The 18161-nt window shown below is 43.9% G+C and overlaps 1 protein-coding gene across 1 annotated transcript in view; it reads left to right on the forward strand.

Moving 5' to 3' along the window:
* GPR158 (G protein-coupled receptor 158) overlaps window positions 1-18161 on the forward strand; it is a 353319-nt gene that overhangs the window by 256554 nt on the left and 78604 nt on the right. The window contains exon 6 of the mRNA XM_026649344.1: window positions 17411-17520. Coding sequence (XP_026505129.1) covers window positions 17411-17520 — 110 coding nt within the window. The remainder of the gene's footprint in view (window positions 1-17410; window positions 17521-18161) is intronic.

An 18161-nucleotide genomic window follows, 5' to 3' on the forward strand; every position in this document is an offset into this window, starting at 1 on the left:
CCTATCATGCTTATCTTGTGGGACCTGACAGGATCACACAACAAGTTGATACTGTGTAGCCACAGGCATTTTAGTGTAAAGTGTTTTGAGTTAAAAACCACAAATGGCATTTTAAAAAAAAATGAACGGAAGTGGAAGGAAATGTTCATCTTGGTTAGTCAGTCTGAAAATAGATACAGGAGTTACTGCACCTTTTAAGATGTTCTATTTGGTTGCATGAGAAATATTTATTGGTAATATAAGGTTGGATAAAAAATTGTACATTCACTAATATTTCAGCAGATAATCTGGGCAGGGAATCATGTCCTTAACACTTGTATGCAATACCCATACTGTACATAGGCTCTTGAATATCTCTGTTCATGCCATTGTGAATTGATGGCATTATGCTCACGCAGAAGTTGATCAGACTGTTTTCTAGAAGGCATAGGGCCAGACTATGATGAGTTTAGATGGGAAGCCTACATAACACCACAAACGTCATCTCTGTTACAGGAAGCCCTTTCTCAGAGCCAGGCACTGAAGCACTGACAAGTGTTTCTGTGTGTTAGATCATGCTGGATGACATTTATGTGCTTAAAGAGTGTATAAATTCTGTAGAGAAAAAGGAAAGCACAGGCTTCAAAGGCACACTAAGCAATCAACAAGATAAGTACCAATGCAGAGGCAAGTGTGAAACATATAAAGACCACTTTTCAAGTCCAATACTATCTTCTGTGACAGAATTACCTATAGGCAGTGCATGTGCCAGCTATTCCATGTCAGACAATGACAGATAGTGTGACAAAGGAATAGACCTGACAGCTCATTTGATAGTTTCTTATGTAAGTCTGTTAAATTAATGCCCTTTGGGTTAATTTCATTAACTGGACACTAAACAGGCTGTGTGATGTCCTATTTAGAGCCGTGCAAAATCACAGAATTATAGAAATGTTGAGCTGGAAGGGACTTTGAGGAGTCACCAAATCCAGTCTCCTGTGCTGAGGCAGGACTGAGTAAACCTAGAACCATCCCTGACAGGTGTTTGTCTAAGCTGTTTATAAACACCTCCAATGATGGGGATTCCACAACCTCCTTTGGAAGTCTATTGTGGAGCTTAACTACTCTAATAGTTAGTAAGTTTTTCCTAATATTTAACCTAAATCTCCTTTACTGTAGATTAAGCCCAGTTCTACTTCTCCTCCCTCCAGTGGACATGGAAAACAGTTGATCATAGTGATCTTTATAACAGCCCTTAACATATATGAACACTTCTATTAGGTCCCTCCTCAGTTGTCTTTTCTCAAAACTAAAGATGCCCAGTTTTTTAACCTTTCCTCAAAGGTCAACTTTTCTAAATCTTTTATTATTTTTGTTGCTGTCCTCTGGACTCTCTCCAATTTGTCCACATCTTTCTTAAAATTTGGCACCCAGAATTGGACACAATGCTTCAGCTGAGGCCTCACAAGTGCTGAGTAAAGTGGGAAATTACCTCCCATGTCTTACAGATGACACTCCTTTAAAGACACCCCAGAAAGATATTAGCCTTTTTCATAACTGTATCGTATTGTTGACACATATTCAATTTGTGATCCACTCTGTCCTTCAGATCTGCTTCAGCAGTATTACCATCTACCCATTGTATAGGTAGCTGTGCATTTGATTTTTCCTTCCTAAGTGTAGTACTTTGCACTTGTCTTTATTGGCATTTTCATGTTGTTGACTTTAGACCAATTCTCCAATTTGTTAAGATTGTTTTGAATCCTAATCTTGTCCTCCAAAATCCTTGCAACCCCTCTCATCTTGGTGTCATCCTCAAATTTTATAAGCATACCCTCCATTCTGTTATTCAAGTCATTAATTAAAATATTAATTAGTATTGGACCGATGAATGATAGTGAACCATTGATAACTACTCTTTGAGTACAATCTTTCAACTAGTTTTGCACCCACCTTATAATAATTTAATCTCAATCATATTTCCCTCGTTTCCTTATGAGAATGTCATATGGGACAGTGTCAGAAGCTTTCTATAATCAAGATATGTCACATATGCTTCTTCCCACACTGGGCCAGTAACCATGTTAAAGAAGGAAATTATGTTGTTTTGTCATTGACAAATCCATGCTAGCTATTCCTTATAACCCTATTATTCTCTAGGTGCTTACAAATTGATTAATAATTTGTTCCAATATTTTTCCAGGTATCAAAGTTAGGCTCAAGTGATCTATAATTCCCTGGGTCCTCGTTGTTCCCCTTTTCAAAGATAGGTACTATGATGCCCTTCTCCAGTCCTCTGGGACCTCACCCGTCCTCCAGCAGTTCTCAAAGATAATTGCTAATGGTTCCGAGATTGTTTTGGCTAGTTCCTTAAGTACCCTAGGGTGACTTTCATCAGGCCCTGCCAACTTGAATACATCTAAATCTTCTTTAACCTGTTCTTTCTCTATTTTGGCTTGTGTTCCTTCCCCTTTGTTGTTGATATTACTTTTGTAAATCACTGGGTCACAATTAACTTTTTTAGTGTAGGCTGAAGCAATATAGGCATTAAACACCTCATCCTTGTTGATGTCATCAGCTATTAGCTCTCCTTGCCCTCTAAGACTTACACTTCCCTTCATCTGTCTCTTGCTCTTAGCCTTGAAGGCTAGAAACTTACAATTTTTTTTCATAAATGAGATGAGATTTTCACATCCACATGACTCAAGGGGCTGAGGATTTAAATAAAACACAAAGTATCTCAAAACACGCAATAAAATTGTGAGAGTAGGCAACACTTTACTTTGGCAATTTATATAGCTTGAAGTAAACATACCAATTTATCTGTGTCTCTGAAGTCTGGGTGCAGAAGTGGTGCCCTTCCCAAAACTCATTGTCCTATGACACTTACCTGTAGTAAAATCTGTCTGAAACAACAAGTGAAAGGTAGTGCATTTCCCAGTACAGTAGGTATATCCTATAGGCTAACATTTTACTGATATTAGAGGGTGATTTTGTTCTTCTAAGAAATAATTACACAAAAGCCACCCAACCCATTTATTTCCAGTTCTTTTTGAAAATACTACTCCTGTTTTGTTTTATTAATAGTATCATTGTTCTCTCTCAGTCCACACTGTACCTGGTATTCTCCGGTCCATGCCATCGTCTGTTTAACTATTACTTGAAGTTTTGAACACTTAATTTCTGCCTTACCCATTGTTCTCAAATACTACATGGATCTATTGTTCAGCATGTCGTCAGAATACTAACAGCTGGCTGAATATTATGTCAGCAATTTAAGTTTCTGTCTGTTCTATCTCTGTTGTTTTCCTGCATTGAGTTACTCCATTTGTTAGCTCTTAGCCTTGTAGGATACGTCTACACAGGGATAAAAAACCCGTGGCTGGCCTGGGTCTGCTGACTCAAGCTTGTGGAGTTCAGGGTATGGACTGAAGAATTGCTGTGTAGATGTTCAGGCTTGGGCTGGAGACCAACCTCTGGGATCCTCCCACTCACAGGTTTCCAGATTTCAGGCTCCCACCTGGGCCTGAATGTTTGCACAGCAACTTTTCAGCCCAGAGTCCAAGAGCCATGAGCACAAGTCAGCTGATCCAGGCCAGCCACGGGTTCTTTATCACTGTGTAGACATACCCATAGGGATTTTTAACTTCTGACTCCACAAGTCACAATGCAACTACTCACAAGAACGCTCTGCTTGAGGTAAGAACAAATATCTAAATGCAGTTGTCCAGATGACAAACATAAAACATTTATGCCTCCTGCTTTCTGCCTGTAGTACACAATAGTTTAGTCTCTGGAGGACTGTAATACTTTGGGCTAGTTCTGGATGTTGGGCTTTGCTTGGGGGTGGTTTGGTGTTTAGTGGCCTGCGATATACAGGAGGTCAAACTGGATGGTCCCTTCAGGCCTTAAACTCTATGACTCTGTGAAGGCTCAGGCATAGCTGCAATAGCTGGCGAAAAGCATAGGTGGCAGGTGGTTAGAGTGAGAGGGGGCTCAGCCCTCCCCAGATCTCTCTGCCTTTCTGGGCTGAGCCATGGCCTGAACTGCACCACTGCCCCATGGAGGGGGCAGGGTGGGAGAAGGAGAGGGAAGGGAAAAACCATTCACTGCTTCGCCACATTCTGTACCACTGCCACCCTCTTCCCTCTGCCACCTGGGCCTGGGGCTGCCTAATGCACATGTGTAGTAACCCTCACCCTGGCACTAGCACCTGCTGCAGCTGCAATGCAGCCACACAGAATGCTGTCCTGGGGAGAGAGCTGGCCAGTGAAAGGGCAGCTCAAGCTGGGGAGGGAGGCAGTTGGAAAAAGCTGTTAGTGGAGGTGATTAAATAAAAGAAGACCAGGAGAATAAAAGTAGGGGGTTGGGAAGTGAGAAGGAGGAAAGAAAGAAAATAGGAAAGATTTCAGGTTAGGAGAAGCAGAAAAAATAGACCTGGGTACGTGAGCAGACACTGTTAGTGGAGAGACAGAGAGAGAAATCAAATCTACAGACTTACCAGAGAGTAAGAAGAATCTCTGGCATCCGAAGAAGTGGGTTGTAGCCCACGAAAGCTTATGCTCTAATAAATTTGTTAGTCTCTAAGGTGCCACAAGTACTCCTGTTCTTTTGGCGGATACAGACTAACACGGCTGCTACTCTGAAACTTACCAGAGAGTGAGTATCAAGTGAAAAAAACGATAGGAAATATAATTGGTAAAAAAGGGAATTGATCAAAGAGCTGTGATAGGTGCAAACAGATCCTGGAAGAGATAAACGAGAAGCCCACCCACAAAGGAGCTAATGTGTATGAACAGAGAGAATGACTGAACATCTATTGAAAGAATACAATTCAAAGGTGCCTAATGGACAAGTGAGGGCCCATTAGGTGAAGAAACTCCATTTGTGGATAAACTCGTGAAATGAGATACAGCCACAGGAACATCAAATCTAAGGAGCACTTCAAGCTGTAGAGAAGCAAAGAACAGCACAGCAAGAGTATAGCTGGACTTACAGCCAAGGAGAGGAAATGTTAATTCTTCCTTGAAGTGACACAGTATATTGTAGAATAATCTCTCTTGTTCTTGTTAATAACAATGCATTTGGTACTAACTGTCCAGCCTGTACAAGCTCACAAAAGTTAATGAGTTGGGAACCTATAGTTTATTATTATAAGTAGTAAGTCTTTTGTAATGTTCTATATTATTTATGCTCCTGGTACAATTTTGCGGTTTTCTCTTATAAAACTTCTAAAAATTTGAACTTACCCTTTTGTCTTGGTTTGCCCCTGCCACTCCTCACAGTTAGCATAGCCTAGCCAGGTCACCACACGTGTGCTCTGCCCTGGGAGGCATCAACAGACTCTCTCAACCTACCCTACGCTCTGAATGTGTCAAAACTAGCCTACCCTCTCCCCCATCCCACTCCCACCTCTCCTCGATTACAATCATGCATATGCCGGGAAGTAAGTACTCTCCTTTCCCTGTGCTTGGTCATCACTATATATGTGTTAGGCTGGAGGCATACACACCACAATATACATGTGCCAGAGAGACCACACCTGATCTTGGCAGGGGATGCATTATGGACACTTAAAAGACAACGCTCCAGCTTGCTCTCCCTCCACCTCTGTTAGGCAAGGTTGGTGCAGTGCCCAGGGGAGCTGGCTGGGACACATGTATGGGGGGGAGGGAATTGTAGGACAGATAGATTGACGTGTGGGGGAAGAAAAGAGAAACGAGGCAGGGCTGAGGGGAAGAGGGAAGGGATGAAGGAGAAGAAGGGAAAGATGAAGAGGAGAGGGAGGGAAGAGGGTGAAAGGGGGAATGATAGAGGGATAAGTGCATGGGCAGTGCGTGAACCGCAAGCTGGAAGAGGCTAGCCCCCAGCTCTACCCCTTTCACCCAAGGTCCCACTGGAGCCGAGAACCCCCCCCCCCCACGGCCACCAGCCCCCCCCCCAGGCTAGTGCCCCCAACCCCAGAGCGCTGGGAGGGCGGGCAGCCTTCCCAGCGCTGGGAGGGCGGGAGGGCGGGTGGTGTGACCACAAAGTGGAAGCAGGGAGCCTGGGGGCGGAACATGAGCCACACCTGGCTGTTTGGGGAGGCACAGCCTCTCTCAGCCTATGGTACCTGCCACCCATGGATAAGTGGGGAAGAGAGTCTTGGGTAAAGGGGAGATCCTGAGGTAATGGGGGGAATCCTGAGGCCCCGTGTCTGGCGGTGCTAGGGCCAGGAAGGGTGTGGGGCACAGCTTTGTGGGGAGAGGACCACACCTGTGGGCAGACTCATGCGTCAAGTGACAATGTGGTGGACTCCTTCAAATCTGCATGCAGCAAGAGCCAGTAGGCCAGAGTGAAAAGCCAGGCGCAGGCCCATGGGACCAAAGCTGCCACTGTGGGAATATATTTTCACCAGCTGCCTATGGTTACGTGATATATGACCTGGACTCTATGAATACACCTCTCAACCTTTTCAAATATCTTTTCCAAATGAAGGTGGTGCAGCAGAATAGGAGACAATATCTAGTATTTAAGTGTATTGTAGGATTTGAGGGAAGCTGATGGCATCCCCGGATCTAATCTCCGATAAGGAGTTCCTATATGCAATGTAGTTGTAGCCCTGTCAGTCACGGGATAGTAGAGAGACAAGAATATGTGCTAACTATTGATGCTGAACAATCTGTTCCAGCTTGCATTTAGCTGTAATGCTCGGAGTACCTTTCTCAGACCTGAAGAACTCCGTGTGGCTTGAAAGCTTGTCTCTCTCACCAACAGAAGTTGGTTCCAATAAAAGATATTACCTCACCCACCTTGTCTCTCTAAGGAGTTCCTATGGCATTCATCACTGTGGTATCTGGACACTTTTCATAAGATTTATGTAGCCCTCATGGAATAGAGCATGGTAAGAACATTTAAGTAACACTAAGGATTATCAGATTTGTGATGGGCCTAGGGGTCTTTCAGTGTCCCTGAGGGGACCCCTTAGTCCTGCTGACCCCTTGCCCAGAGTAGAAGGATGCCCTGCAGACCCAGACAGCAGCCTGGTTTTTGGGGGGATTAACTACAGTGGTTCAGTGTAATTTTAGGAATGCGCTCCCAGCTAATCAAGATGTAGCTGAGGCTTGGTACATAGCCAGAAAGATGGATAGAATGCAGCAGCCAGAGACTTTTGCCAAGTTTGTGGTGTTTTAGTTAAACTAGAATGCCGTGTAACAGGGCGGCTTGTCCCTGGTCTTGAGAGCCTGGGGCTAAGCCAGCCTGATTACAGGATATGCCCCACCTGAGTAAGGAAATTCCCTATAAAAGGCAGCAGGTGGCTGCAGTAAGGGGGGGGGGGAGAGAAACTCAGGAAACTGCAGGTAGCAAGAAAGTCTCCTGCAGGAAAGACCTTGATGCCCCCAGGCGCTGACTTTCCAAAGTGCCGGGGGGTGCTCGACCCCGGCTCTGTCCCAGACGCTGCCCCTACTCCACCCAGTAGCGTAGCTAGAGGGGGAGCGGGACATCGGCCACTCTCCCACTGAGCACAAGTGGCGCCTTTTCAATTTCTTGGCGCCTTTTTAATTTTTAGTCACCCGGCGGACAGGGGGAGTGATCACAAAAAAAGGCGCCACCCGCTGCTGCGCTTTTACTCACCCGGCAGCGCTTTTACTGACGGGGCAGCGCTCCGGGTCTTTGGCGGCACTTCGGGGGCGGGTCCTTCGTTTGCTCCGGGTGTGTTCGGTGGCACTGAAGGACCATTTTGTTCAATAATAGTGACTTTTAAATCTGTAATAGAATGACCTGGGAGATTGAAGTGTTCACTTACTGGCTTTTGTATGGTACCATTCCTGATGTCCGATTTGTGTCCATTTATTCTTTTGTGGAGGGACTGTCCGGTTTGGCCAATGTACATGGCAGAGGGGCATTGCTGGCACATGATGGCATATATAACATTAGTAGATGTGCAAGTGAATAAGCCCTTGATGGTGTGGCTGATGTGGTTGGGTCCTCTGATGGTGTCGCCAGAGTAGATATGGGGACAGAGTAGGCAACGAGGTAGGCAAACTGTAGCAACTAAGCAGCAGAACTAAAATTGGGAGTGGACTACATCCACCCTGATTGAATTGGCCCTGTCAACACTGGTTCTCCACTTGCGAAGTAACTCCCTTCTCTCCATGTGTCAGTATATGATGCCTGCATCTGTAACTTTCACTCTATGCATCTGAAGAAGTGAGGTTTTTACCCATGAACGCTTATGCCCAGATAAATCTGTTAGTCTTTAAGGTGCCACCAGACTCCTTGTTGTTTTTGTAGATACAGACTAACACGGCTACCCCCAATACTCAATCCCCTAAATGTCTTTGAAAATCTGCCCCATATTATCAAACATTGGGGAAGATCCTGAGCTGGGATAAGTTGCTATAGATTTATAAATGGAAATGTGACAGTTTATACCTGCTCAACATCTGTGCCATTACCTCTGAAGGTCCTCACCATTTGCCATCACACTTCAACTCCCATGCCCTCCACACCTCCTTTTAAAGTGTTGTTCTCACACAGTGCCTTCTGATAGGCAACTGAAAGTGTAATGCCTCAGCTACTCATAGAAATGGTTCAGTTCAAACATAAGAACGGCCATACTGGGTCAGACCAAAGGTCCATCTAGCCCGGTATCCTGTCTTCCGACAGTGGCCAATGCCAGCTGCTTCAGAGGGAATGAACAGAAGAAGCAATCATTGACTGAGCCATCCTGTCATCCACTCACAGCTTCTGGCAGTCAGAGGCTAGGGACACTCAGAACATGCAGTTGCATCCCTGACCATCTTGGCTAATAGCCATTGATGGATCTGTCCTCCATGAATTTATCTAACTCTTTTTTGAACCCCATTATAGTTTTGACCTTCACAACATCCCCTAACAATGAGTTCCATGGGATGACTGTGCTGTGTGAAGTAGTATTTCCTTTTGTTTGTTTTAAACCTGCCACCTATTAATTTCATTGGATGACCCCTGGTTCCTATGTTATGCGAAGGAGTAAATAATACTTCCTTATTCATGTTCTCCACACCCAGGGCCGGTGCAACCATTTAGGCGACCTAGGCGGTCGCCTAGGGCACTAGGATTTGGGGGGCGGCTGGATCTTCGGCTGCCCTGGTCGCTGCCGGCATTTAGGCGGAGGGAGCTGGGGCAGTGCAGCGCGGGGAGGGCCGCCTGCAGCAAGGGGTGGGGGGCGGCATGCAGGGGAACTCCCCGCCCCAGCTCACCCCTGCCCCGCCTCCACCCCGAGCATGCCGTGGCTGCTTCACTTCTACCGCCTCCCAGGCTTGTGGTGCCAATCAGCTTAGGCGCCGCAAGCCTGGGAGGCGGGAGAAGTGAAGCAGCCACGGCGTGCTCGGGGAGGAGGCGGGGCAGGGGTGAGCTGGGGCGGGGGGGGTGCCTCAGGATGGGGGGTGGGGAGCTGCCACGGGGGGGCACCTCAGGGCGAAGGGGGGGAGCTGCTGTGGGGGGGGGCCTCAGGGCAGAGGCTCGGGGACGGGGACGGGAGCGCAAGGTGGAAGTTTCGCCTAGGGTGCGAAACATCCTTCCACCGTCCCTGTCCACGCCTCTATCATATCCCTACTTAGTTGACTCTTTTCTAAGCTGAAAAGTCCCTGTCTTTTTAAATCTTTCCTCCTATGGAAGAAGTTCCATACTCTTAATGATTTTTGTTGCCATTTTCTGAACCTTTTCCATTTCTAATGTATCTATTTTATATGGGGTGACCAGCACTGCATGCAGTATTCAAGGTGTGGGTGGACTATGGATTTATATAGTGACATTATGATTATTTACTGTTTCATTGTCCTAATGGTCTTCTTATCCTTATTCCTAATGATTCCTAACATTCTGTTAGCTTTCTTAACGGCCGCTGCATACTGAGTGGATGTTTTCAGAGAATCATCCACAATGACTCCAAGATCTATTTCTTGAGTGGTTACAGCTAATTTAGATCCCATCAATTTTTATGTATAGTTGGGATTATGTTTTCCAATGTGCATTACTTTGCATTTTTCAGCACTGAATTTCATCTGCCCTTTTAAAGGATCCCTTTTTGCCTCTAATCACTTCTTTTACTTTGTTGTTTAGCCATGGTAACACTTTTCTGATCCTTTTACTATGTCTTTTAATTTGGGGGATACATTTAATTTGAGCCTCAATTATGATGTTTTTAAAAAGTTTCCATGCAGCTTGCAGGCATATCACCTTTTAATTTCCATTAACTGGATTCCTCATTTTTTATGTAGTTCCCCTTTCTGAAGTTAAATGCTACTGTGATGGGCTTCTTTTCCCCCTCACAAGGATGTTAAATTTAACGACATTATTGTTGCTATTACCGAGCAGTTCAACTATATTCACCACTTGGACCAGGTCCTGTGATCCACTTGGGAGAAACAATTCTTGATTTAGTTCTCTTATGAGTTTTAGGACTAGCTGCTCCAAGAAGCAGTCATTTATGGTGTCTAGAAACTTTCTTTGCACCCTGTCATGTACCCAGTCAATGTGGGGATAATTGAAATCCCCCATTATTATTGAGTTTTCTTTTTTTATAGCCTCTCTAGTCTCCCTGAGCATTTTACAGTCACCATGACCATCCTAGTCAGGTGGTAGTAGTATATTCCTATTGCTATATTCATATTATTCAAGCATGGAATTTCTATCTATAGAGATTCTATGGTACAGTTTGATTCATTTAAGATTTTTACTATATTTGACTCTATGCTTTCTTTCACATATAGTGCCACTCCCCGACCAACATGATTTACTCTGTCATTCCTATATATTTTGTACCCTGGTATTACTGTGTCCCACTGATTATTATTGTTTCACCAAGTTTTTGTGATGACTTTTATATCAATGTCCTCATTTAATCCAGGCACTCAAGTTCACCCATCTTAGTATTTAGATTTTTAGTATTTGTATACAAGCACTTTTAAAAGTTGTCACTTTTTAGCAGTCTGCTATGGGATGTAATTGAATGGGACTTTTTTTCATTTGACTGTTTCTCTTCAGTTCCTCTCTGTACTTTATCAGCTTCCATCCTCATCTTTTTACTAGGATATAGAGAATCCCCTTTAGTAGCTCATTCCCTACAAGATGTCTGTGTCCGAACCATCTGCTCCTCTGTACCCCTCGGCTTTTCCCCAGTCCTTAATTCAAAAACTCCTCCACAGCCTTTTTAATTTTACATGCGAGCAATCTGGTTCCATTCTGGTTTAGGTGGAGCCAATCCTCTCTGTGTAGGCTCCTGTGATACATGAAGGAGAGGGAGTAACTCCCTCCAGCTTGGCACCTGGATCTTGGTCGGGGAAGTTCCCGGTCCCCCATTCCTTCCCTTCATTTCCATCTTGGAGCTGGATGTCTGGGCTTGATCTGGGTCTGTCTTCTACGTGGCGTGCCACTTTGGGAAGACTGGTTTCTCTAGGGTTTCAGTGCCTGACCTCAATCTCATGCACAGGCTGCCCTACTCTTAGCCTAACTATTTCGTTGCCACGAAACTAGAAAAAACCTGCTTGTTGGACTCCCTGGCTTCTTTGCTGTGCCTGTTCCCCCTCGGACAATGAAAACAAAAGGGGGGCTTTCAAGCAGCCAAAAGGAAAACTGTGTCCTTTTAAAATTCTGAGGTCTGTGCTTCTTGTTCAAAACTATCCCACCACTCTGCCACCATGTCAAGGCTGAATCCCTACTCTGTCACTCCGAGTGCAGAAGGTGGGGGCCCGCAAAGATTTAAAAAAATAATACTTGCCGCTCCAGGCTTGTATTAAACTCCCAAGGTTACAGCTTCTCTCTGACCTTGGCTTGGTAAACGCTGCCACAACCCAAATGCAAAAAAACCCCGTTGAACCCAGGAAGGAGCACTTGGGAATTCCTCCGTGTGGGGTACCATCAAGCCCTCTCTCTCTCTCTCTCTCTCTCTCTCTCTCACACACACACACACACACACACACACACGGGGTAGAGGCTGAGAAAGAAAACAAAGGAAATCAGCTGTGGTTACCAGCTAATCAAACAACATGCACAAACCTCTTAGGACACCAAAAATCCAATCCTGTTCTTAAAAAAGGTAAATTTTATTAAAAAGAAAAAAATTACATCTGGAACAAAGGCTTTTTGCTAGATCTTAAAAGAAACAATTACAAAAATTAAGCACCCAAACCAGCTTTCTTCGGGGTTCAGCTTAAAGGTTCTCCAGGTCCTAATAAACCTAAACCCTTCCTCCCTACACCATCGTCTCATCCATGTATTGAGACCCTGCAGTTCCGCCTGTCTAACTGGCCCTGCGCATGGAACTGGAAGCATTTCAGAGAATGCTACCATAGAGGTCCTGGACTTCAATTTCTTACCTAGCAGCCTAAATTTGGCCTCCAGGACCTCTGCTACCTTTCCCTATGTCATTGGTACTTATGTGTACCATGACCACTGGCTCCTCCCCTGCACTGCACATAAGCATGTCTAGATGTCTCGAAAGATCTGCAAGCTTTGTACCCAGCAGGCAATTCACCATGTGATTTTTCCCAGTCATCACAATCCCAGCTATCTATAATTCCAATGATCGAATCACACATTACTGTTACTTGTCTCCTCCTAATAACTGGGATTCCCTCTGCTGGAGAGGCATCCACAGTGAGAGAGGATACCATGACATAAACTGGAAGGAGGGTCCCAATGATGGGATCATTTCACTCTGCTCCACTTTGATGTTCTCCTTCTCCAAGGCTTTCATCCTCCTCAACAGCACAGAGGCTGTCAGACTGGAGCTGGGACCACTCTGATGTGTTCCGAAAAGTTTAATCTCTGTACCTCTCTGTCTCCCTTAGCCCCTCCAGTTCAGCCACTCTGGTCTCCAGAGCCTGTACTGCATCTCTGAGGGCCATGAGCTCCTTGCACCAAATGCATACATATGCCACCTATCCACAAGGCCAGCAATCACACGTGATATATTCAGTGCAATAATCTGGATAGACCCCACTCTGCTGTTGGACTTCTGCCTGCATTCTTTTTACTCCTGCAATTTTTTTGTTTTGTTTTGTTTTGGGGGCTGTTTATTGGCCTAAGTTTAGAGAATGTTAAGCAGGTATATTTAGCTCTCACGTTCCCTCTCTGAACTTCCACACAAAACTCCTGTTAACTGCTCCTGTTCACTAGCTCCTTTGGTTGCTTAGGAGCTGGCTTTTTAAATCCCTGTTCTACCTGGGTAGCCCCATCCCCTGGTTAGGAGTTAATGGGTGCTAAAGGGCTTAGGGATCAAAGCCTCATTAAGAAGCTATCAGTCTTGCCTAGCAGGCCATTAGGCTCAGCACATGCCCCCTGCCCCCAAAACAGATTACACTATATGCGTCCATCAGGTAGTAAGCACACAATAAGGAAAAACAAGATTATCTAAATGCGAGCAGTTAACGCTTCGGCAAGTATTTGAAAGACAAAATTGCTGTGTCAGATTTCATTCCAGAGAGAGCTATTGCCTTTATTCAGGAAATTCTGTGGTTGAAATTATAGCTTTAGACGAGTGCTCTGAAAAAACTTTTGTCTCTAGTCAACCTTGAAATGTTCAAAGTTACGATATAATATTCCTTTTTGACATTGCTTTTCTGGTATGGAGGAACCACAGATGAATCACAGCAATTTCTCCCTCCTACAAACTTCAACACCAGAGATAGTGTTACTGACTTTGCTATGTAAATCTGCAATGGTACTAATGTATGACATTAAGAGCTGAAAACTATAGCTGGCAATAGAAAATTTCTGGCCTATCCATAACTTTATGAGAAACCACCCTTAAAATGCTCTCCTTCCATTAGCATTATGGGGGAGATAGGCATGTAAGATGCATTTCCATTTGTTTTGTTCTTCCAGCTAATATTCTAAGGAGTCAAGAAACGGTTTTCCCATCCTGCGAGAATTTTCAAGATTTCAAAAAAAAAAAAAAAAAAAAAAATCCCTTCCTAAATCAGGACAAAGTTAAAATCATTGAAAATGTTCACAAACTGTAAATATGAAAAGAACTTCAGAGAGGGTCAGTTGAAATTCTTTTCATTTTTGATCTTAAATTATTTGTACATTGTTTTACTCAAAGGGTTCGTCTACACGGGACTCCACTTGCACTGGTAGGTAGTGTACATGTAGCTGCATGCTGCAGGGAAAGGCAGGCAGTGTCCACACTGTGGTGAGGACATACTGCCAGTGATAGGCTTTAGCAGAGGTGAGGCAGTGGGAAAAGCTTCAGTAGCTTCCCACTGCTAGAGCCTTCATTGTAGCAAGGAAAAGCTCTGCCTCCCCTGCTGCTGGGTTAAGACTCCAACAACAGGGAACTGACAGCGCCTTTCCCGGATGGAGGAGCCTTTTCCAGCAGCGGGGAGGCAATGGGACATTACACTGCTAAAAACACCAGTGTAGATGAATGGGCACAGCTTGGATGACTAGAAAGCATTTAGGGTACATACTTGTATACATACCCGCACTCTTCCAGTGTATCTTTAGTCTACTTGACTAAGCTGTGCCTCACCATACACTGCTATTTATACTCATGCTTGGGGGGTGGGAGATATGTAATCTACATGCTATCAAAAAAAGCGTGCAGTGTAGATATTCCCTAAGGTCTTGTCTACGTGGCCCTGTAGTTTGAACTATAGGGGTGTGAATTGCTGTGTGCTGCGCTGTAACTCCCCCATGTGGATGCTGCCACGATGAACAAAAAGGTACCACTGCAAGTCACACCTCCATAGTCCAAACTATCGGGCCGTGTAGGTAAGTCCTAATGAAAAGTCATTTTGCCCTGAAAAACAGAACTTTTTTATTTAGAAAATGTCTACGCAGGTTGAAACTCTTTTCACAATGTTTTGAAACAGTTAATTTGTCAAAACTAACCCTTTCCCATGAACAGTTTCAATGTTGATGAATTGGCATTTTCAGAAGAAAAATGTTTAATAAAAAAATTCTCAACCAGCTCTAATTCTAAGTTCATTTCATGATGGAAGGTGGATAATGTGCATCCACTATGACCATGCTGTCCTCCTACCATTCTTGCTCTCTGGGAAACAGAGGGGGTAAACTGTCTCATCAGTGATTGGTTTCATTCTTGAGCTAAATTATATCACAGTATGTGTATACTAGAGATGAGTGAATCTTGGGTTGAAAATTTATGGAAAGATTGAGATTCACTTCTCCTCGCTCTCTGGCTTTCATCCATTTGCATCTCACTCCCCATCTCCTGGTCTGCCATAAGAAGCATTGGTGGTGCTCTTGCAGCATCTCTGCTAAGATGCATTGCCACTAATAGAAATGTAATGGAAGACACAAGTGCATGCATTTCTTTTCTCTCTTTGCAGCATTTGTCAAATGCCTATGAATCACCTGCTTCTCTGAAGCACATCCAGCTCATTGAGGGTGGACTGACAAAAACAGATGACCTTTTGCATGGTGTTTTTGATTTGGCAAAACATGATTTAAAAAAAAAATTACGTCTTGGTTCTTCAGCAAGAGAAATGGAGGTTTTTCCAGCTCTCGCTCTATATTTGCATCTCTGCCATTTTTTTCTTCCACCATTCCTCAATCTATCTATGCCACCCAGAGGACTTTGTTCTGGGCTTCCTGCCAACGTCCTGGGCTAGAATTCTCACTCAGAATAAAGCATTTACTTAGGAAGATAATATAATGTGGCAGGCCATAGGCACAATAATACCACTGCTGCCAGAAAGTGCTACCTGTGTACTGGGCTGACTGGCAGATGGTCCTGAACATTTCAGTGCATTTTTCCTCTAGTCTAAGGGCAACATCACATTTTACTGATTCTGAACACCAAGTACATTATATAACTCTTTCTTTGTTCATAGTTACGGAACACTGTCATTGGATTTGTGCTGTGCAAACGTAGAGGAAGGCACAATCTCTGTCGCAATCAGTTTCCAATTTTATTTCCTTCCAGCTTATAAAAAATTCCTCTCCAAAAGCTCCATTGGCTGGGAATGGCGAACAGTGGCCACTGGGAGCTGCTGGCAGCCGTGCCTGTGGACGGTCAATGTAAATAAACTGTCTCGCGGCCTGCCAGTGGATTACCCTGATGGGCCGCGTGCAGCCTGCAGGCTGCAGGTTGCCTGCCACTGCTCTAAGTGCTTCTAGAACAGTCTAGGTCAGATACAGATAATACGCTTCAGACACACATAATACCAATCAAGTTCAATCTCATAATGGTGCAGTTGTTTTTTACCTGTCTCTTCTGGTTGATGATGAAAGGTTTTCTTGGAGATATGTAGTTGTAAAAAAGGGTTAGAATGAAGAGGAGGAGTTTGTTTTGCAAAAAGGAGAGTGCTCCAAGCATAGGTTTTAGGATGGAAGAGGGCACAAGAATAAAACTGGTAGAAGGATACAAAACAGGTGTTTATGAATGAGGCTTTGGCAGCCATAGGGGTTGTTACAGGAAATGAGCATAGCTATATAAATAGGGCTTGATTTCATGGCCTTGAAGGTTAGGAAGAAAAGCTTGAACTTGATGAAGAAGCTGAGAGGAAGTCAGCACAGTGATTGAGAGAGAAGAGTGCATCATTGGAGTGATGAGAGAAGATGATTGTAGTAGCAGCATTTTGTATGGACAAGAAGAGGCCAGAAGGTGAACAAAGATAATTATCAATTAGTGTGAGGAGGGGATGTTGCAGAGGAAGAGGCAGCCTGGTTTTGAGAGTCCAGGGAAGGGAGAAGGGAGAAGAAGAGAGGAGTCATATATGACACCAATGTCCTGACGCCAAGGATGGTGTTGATAAAGAGTAATACAGGGAGGATTTGAGAGGGAAAATGAGATGCTCAGCTTTTGCCATGTTTATTAGAAGGAATTACTGTGAAGTGTGATATAGTTGCTGTAATAAATGTAATCAAACTGTGGAAGAGGCCCACCAAAGAATATTATAACAGTCCACTAAAAATCTCCTTTGTGCTCTTGTCTCCTCTGTATACATGCTTTCATTTTGTTAAGTCCTTAGAAGTGCTATCACTTCATAGCTTGTCACTGGGCCTTTGCCAGCTCCCTGCAGAGGGCAATCAGCATGCAGAACTGTGCCAGTGAGTTGATCAGATTATCTAGTTACTTTACTGTAAAATCTCAATGTGTAGTTGTAACACCAACAGACCCCGGTTGCTGGTGAGCGGGATCGAACCTGGGTCTCTGGAGCTTAGTACAGGAGCCTCTACTGCATGAGCTAAAAGCCATCGGGCTGTTAGCTAAGGCAGTAGAGCAGACTCATTAATTTCTCTCTCTCTAAGTGGTTTCGGTGCCACTAGATGGGACAGAATATCACACCCAGTAGGTGTGTGAGTTACAAAGTAGTACAAGCTTGAAAATGTCCACTCCTATATTGTACAAATCCAATTCTTTATTTGAATCAACAACTATTTCCCCATGAAAGCTGGCACTGAAGCGCTCTTTCTTTGTCTCTCTGTTCCATAGGTTATCATTTTGTATTTTGAGCCAAGCATATTTCGCTGTGTTCTCCTAAGATGGGTTCGTCTTCTGGGCTTTACTACTGTTTACGGAACTGTGACACTCAAGCTCCACAGGTATTTCATGTCTTAGTAATTTCCATCACTGTGGTAGTATGTACTCTGTGTGGTTAATTAGAAACAAGAGCTGTGGGAATTTATTATAAACAGTAGCTCTTTCTGAGTTTTAAAACCAATGTCTATCTCGTCTCAATGTTCCTGAAGTAGTAGTAGTAGTAATATTATGATTTTTTGAGGAGTCTATATGCCAGAGTGGTTGAGTCAAGGCTGCAGTATTTGACTAAGGAGGAATAATTTATACAGGTGTAAACTTTGGGTGGGCTAAACCCATTGCCCTTCTCCAGTGCCTTAAAAAAAAAAAAAAAAAAAAAAAAAAACATAGAAAAGTAGCTGGAGATCCAGAATTCAGTCTAAGGATTTTCAGCAAGGATTACACAGGGTCAACCTCCCCACATTCATGTCCCAAAATGAACTAAAGAAATGAATTTAATTAAACAACTTTATAAAATCTTATGACAAAGAAACATATAATCTAATTTTTACAGCATAACATGGCTATTTTATAATCCACAGACATTATCTTCACACTTGTACATAAATAAAGAAAACAAATTAAAATCTGAATAGTTCAATCCCCACAGAAACATAATGAGAAGAAACAGAGTTCCCAAAAGCTTAGGTTGAGTTCCCCTAAGTCT

The sequence above is a fragment of the Terrapene carolina genome, unplaced genomic scaffold (genome assembly GCF_002925995.2).
Source record: "Terrapene carolina triunguis isolate 2854851 unplaced genomic scaffold, T_m_triunguis-2.0 Scaffold84, whole genome shotgun sequence".
Lineage (NCBI taxonomy): Eukaryota > Metazoa > Chordata > Testudines > Emydidae > Terrapene > Terrapene triunguis.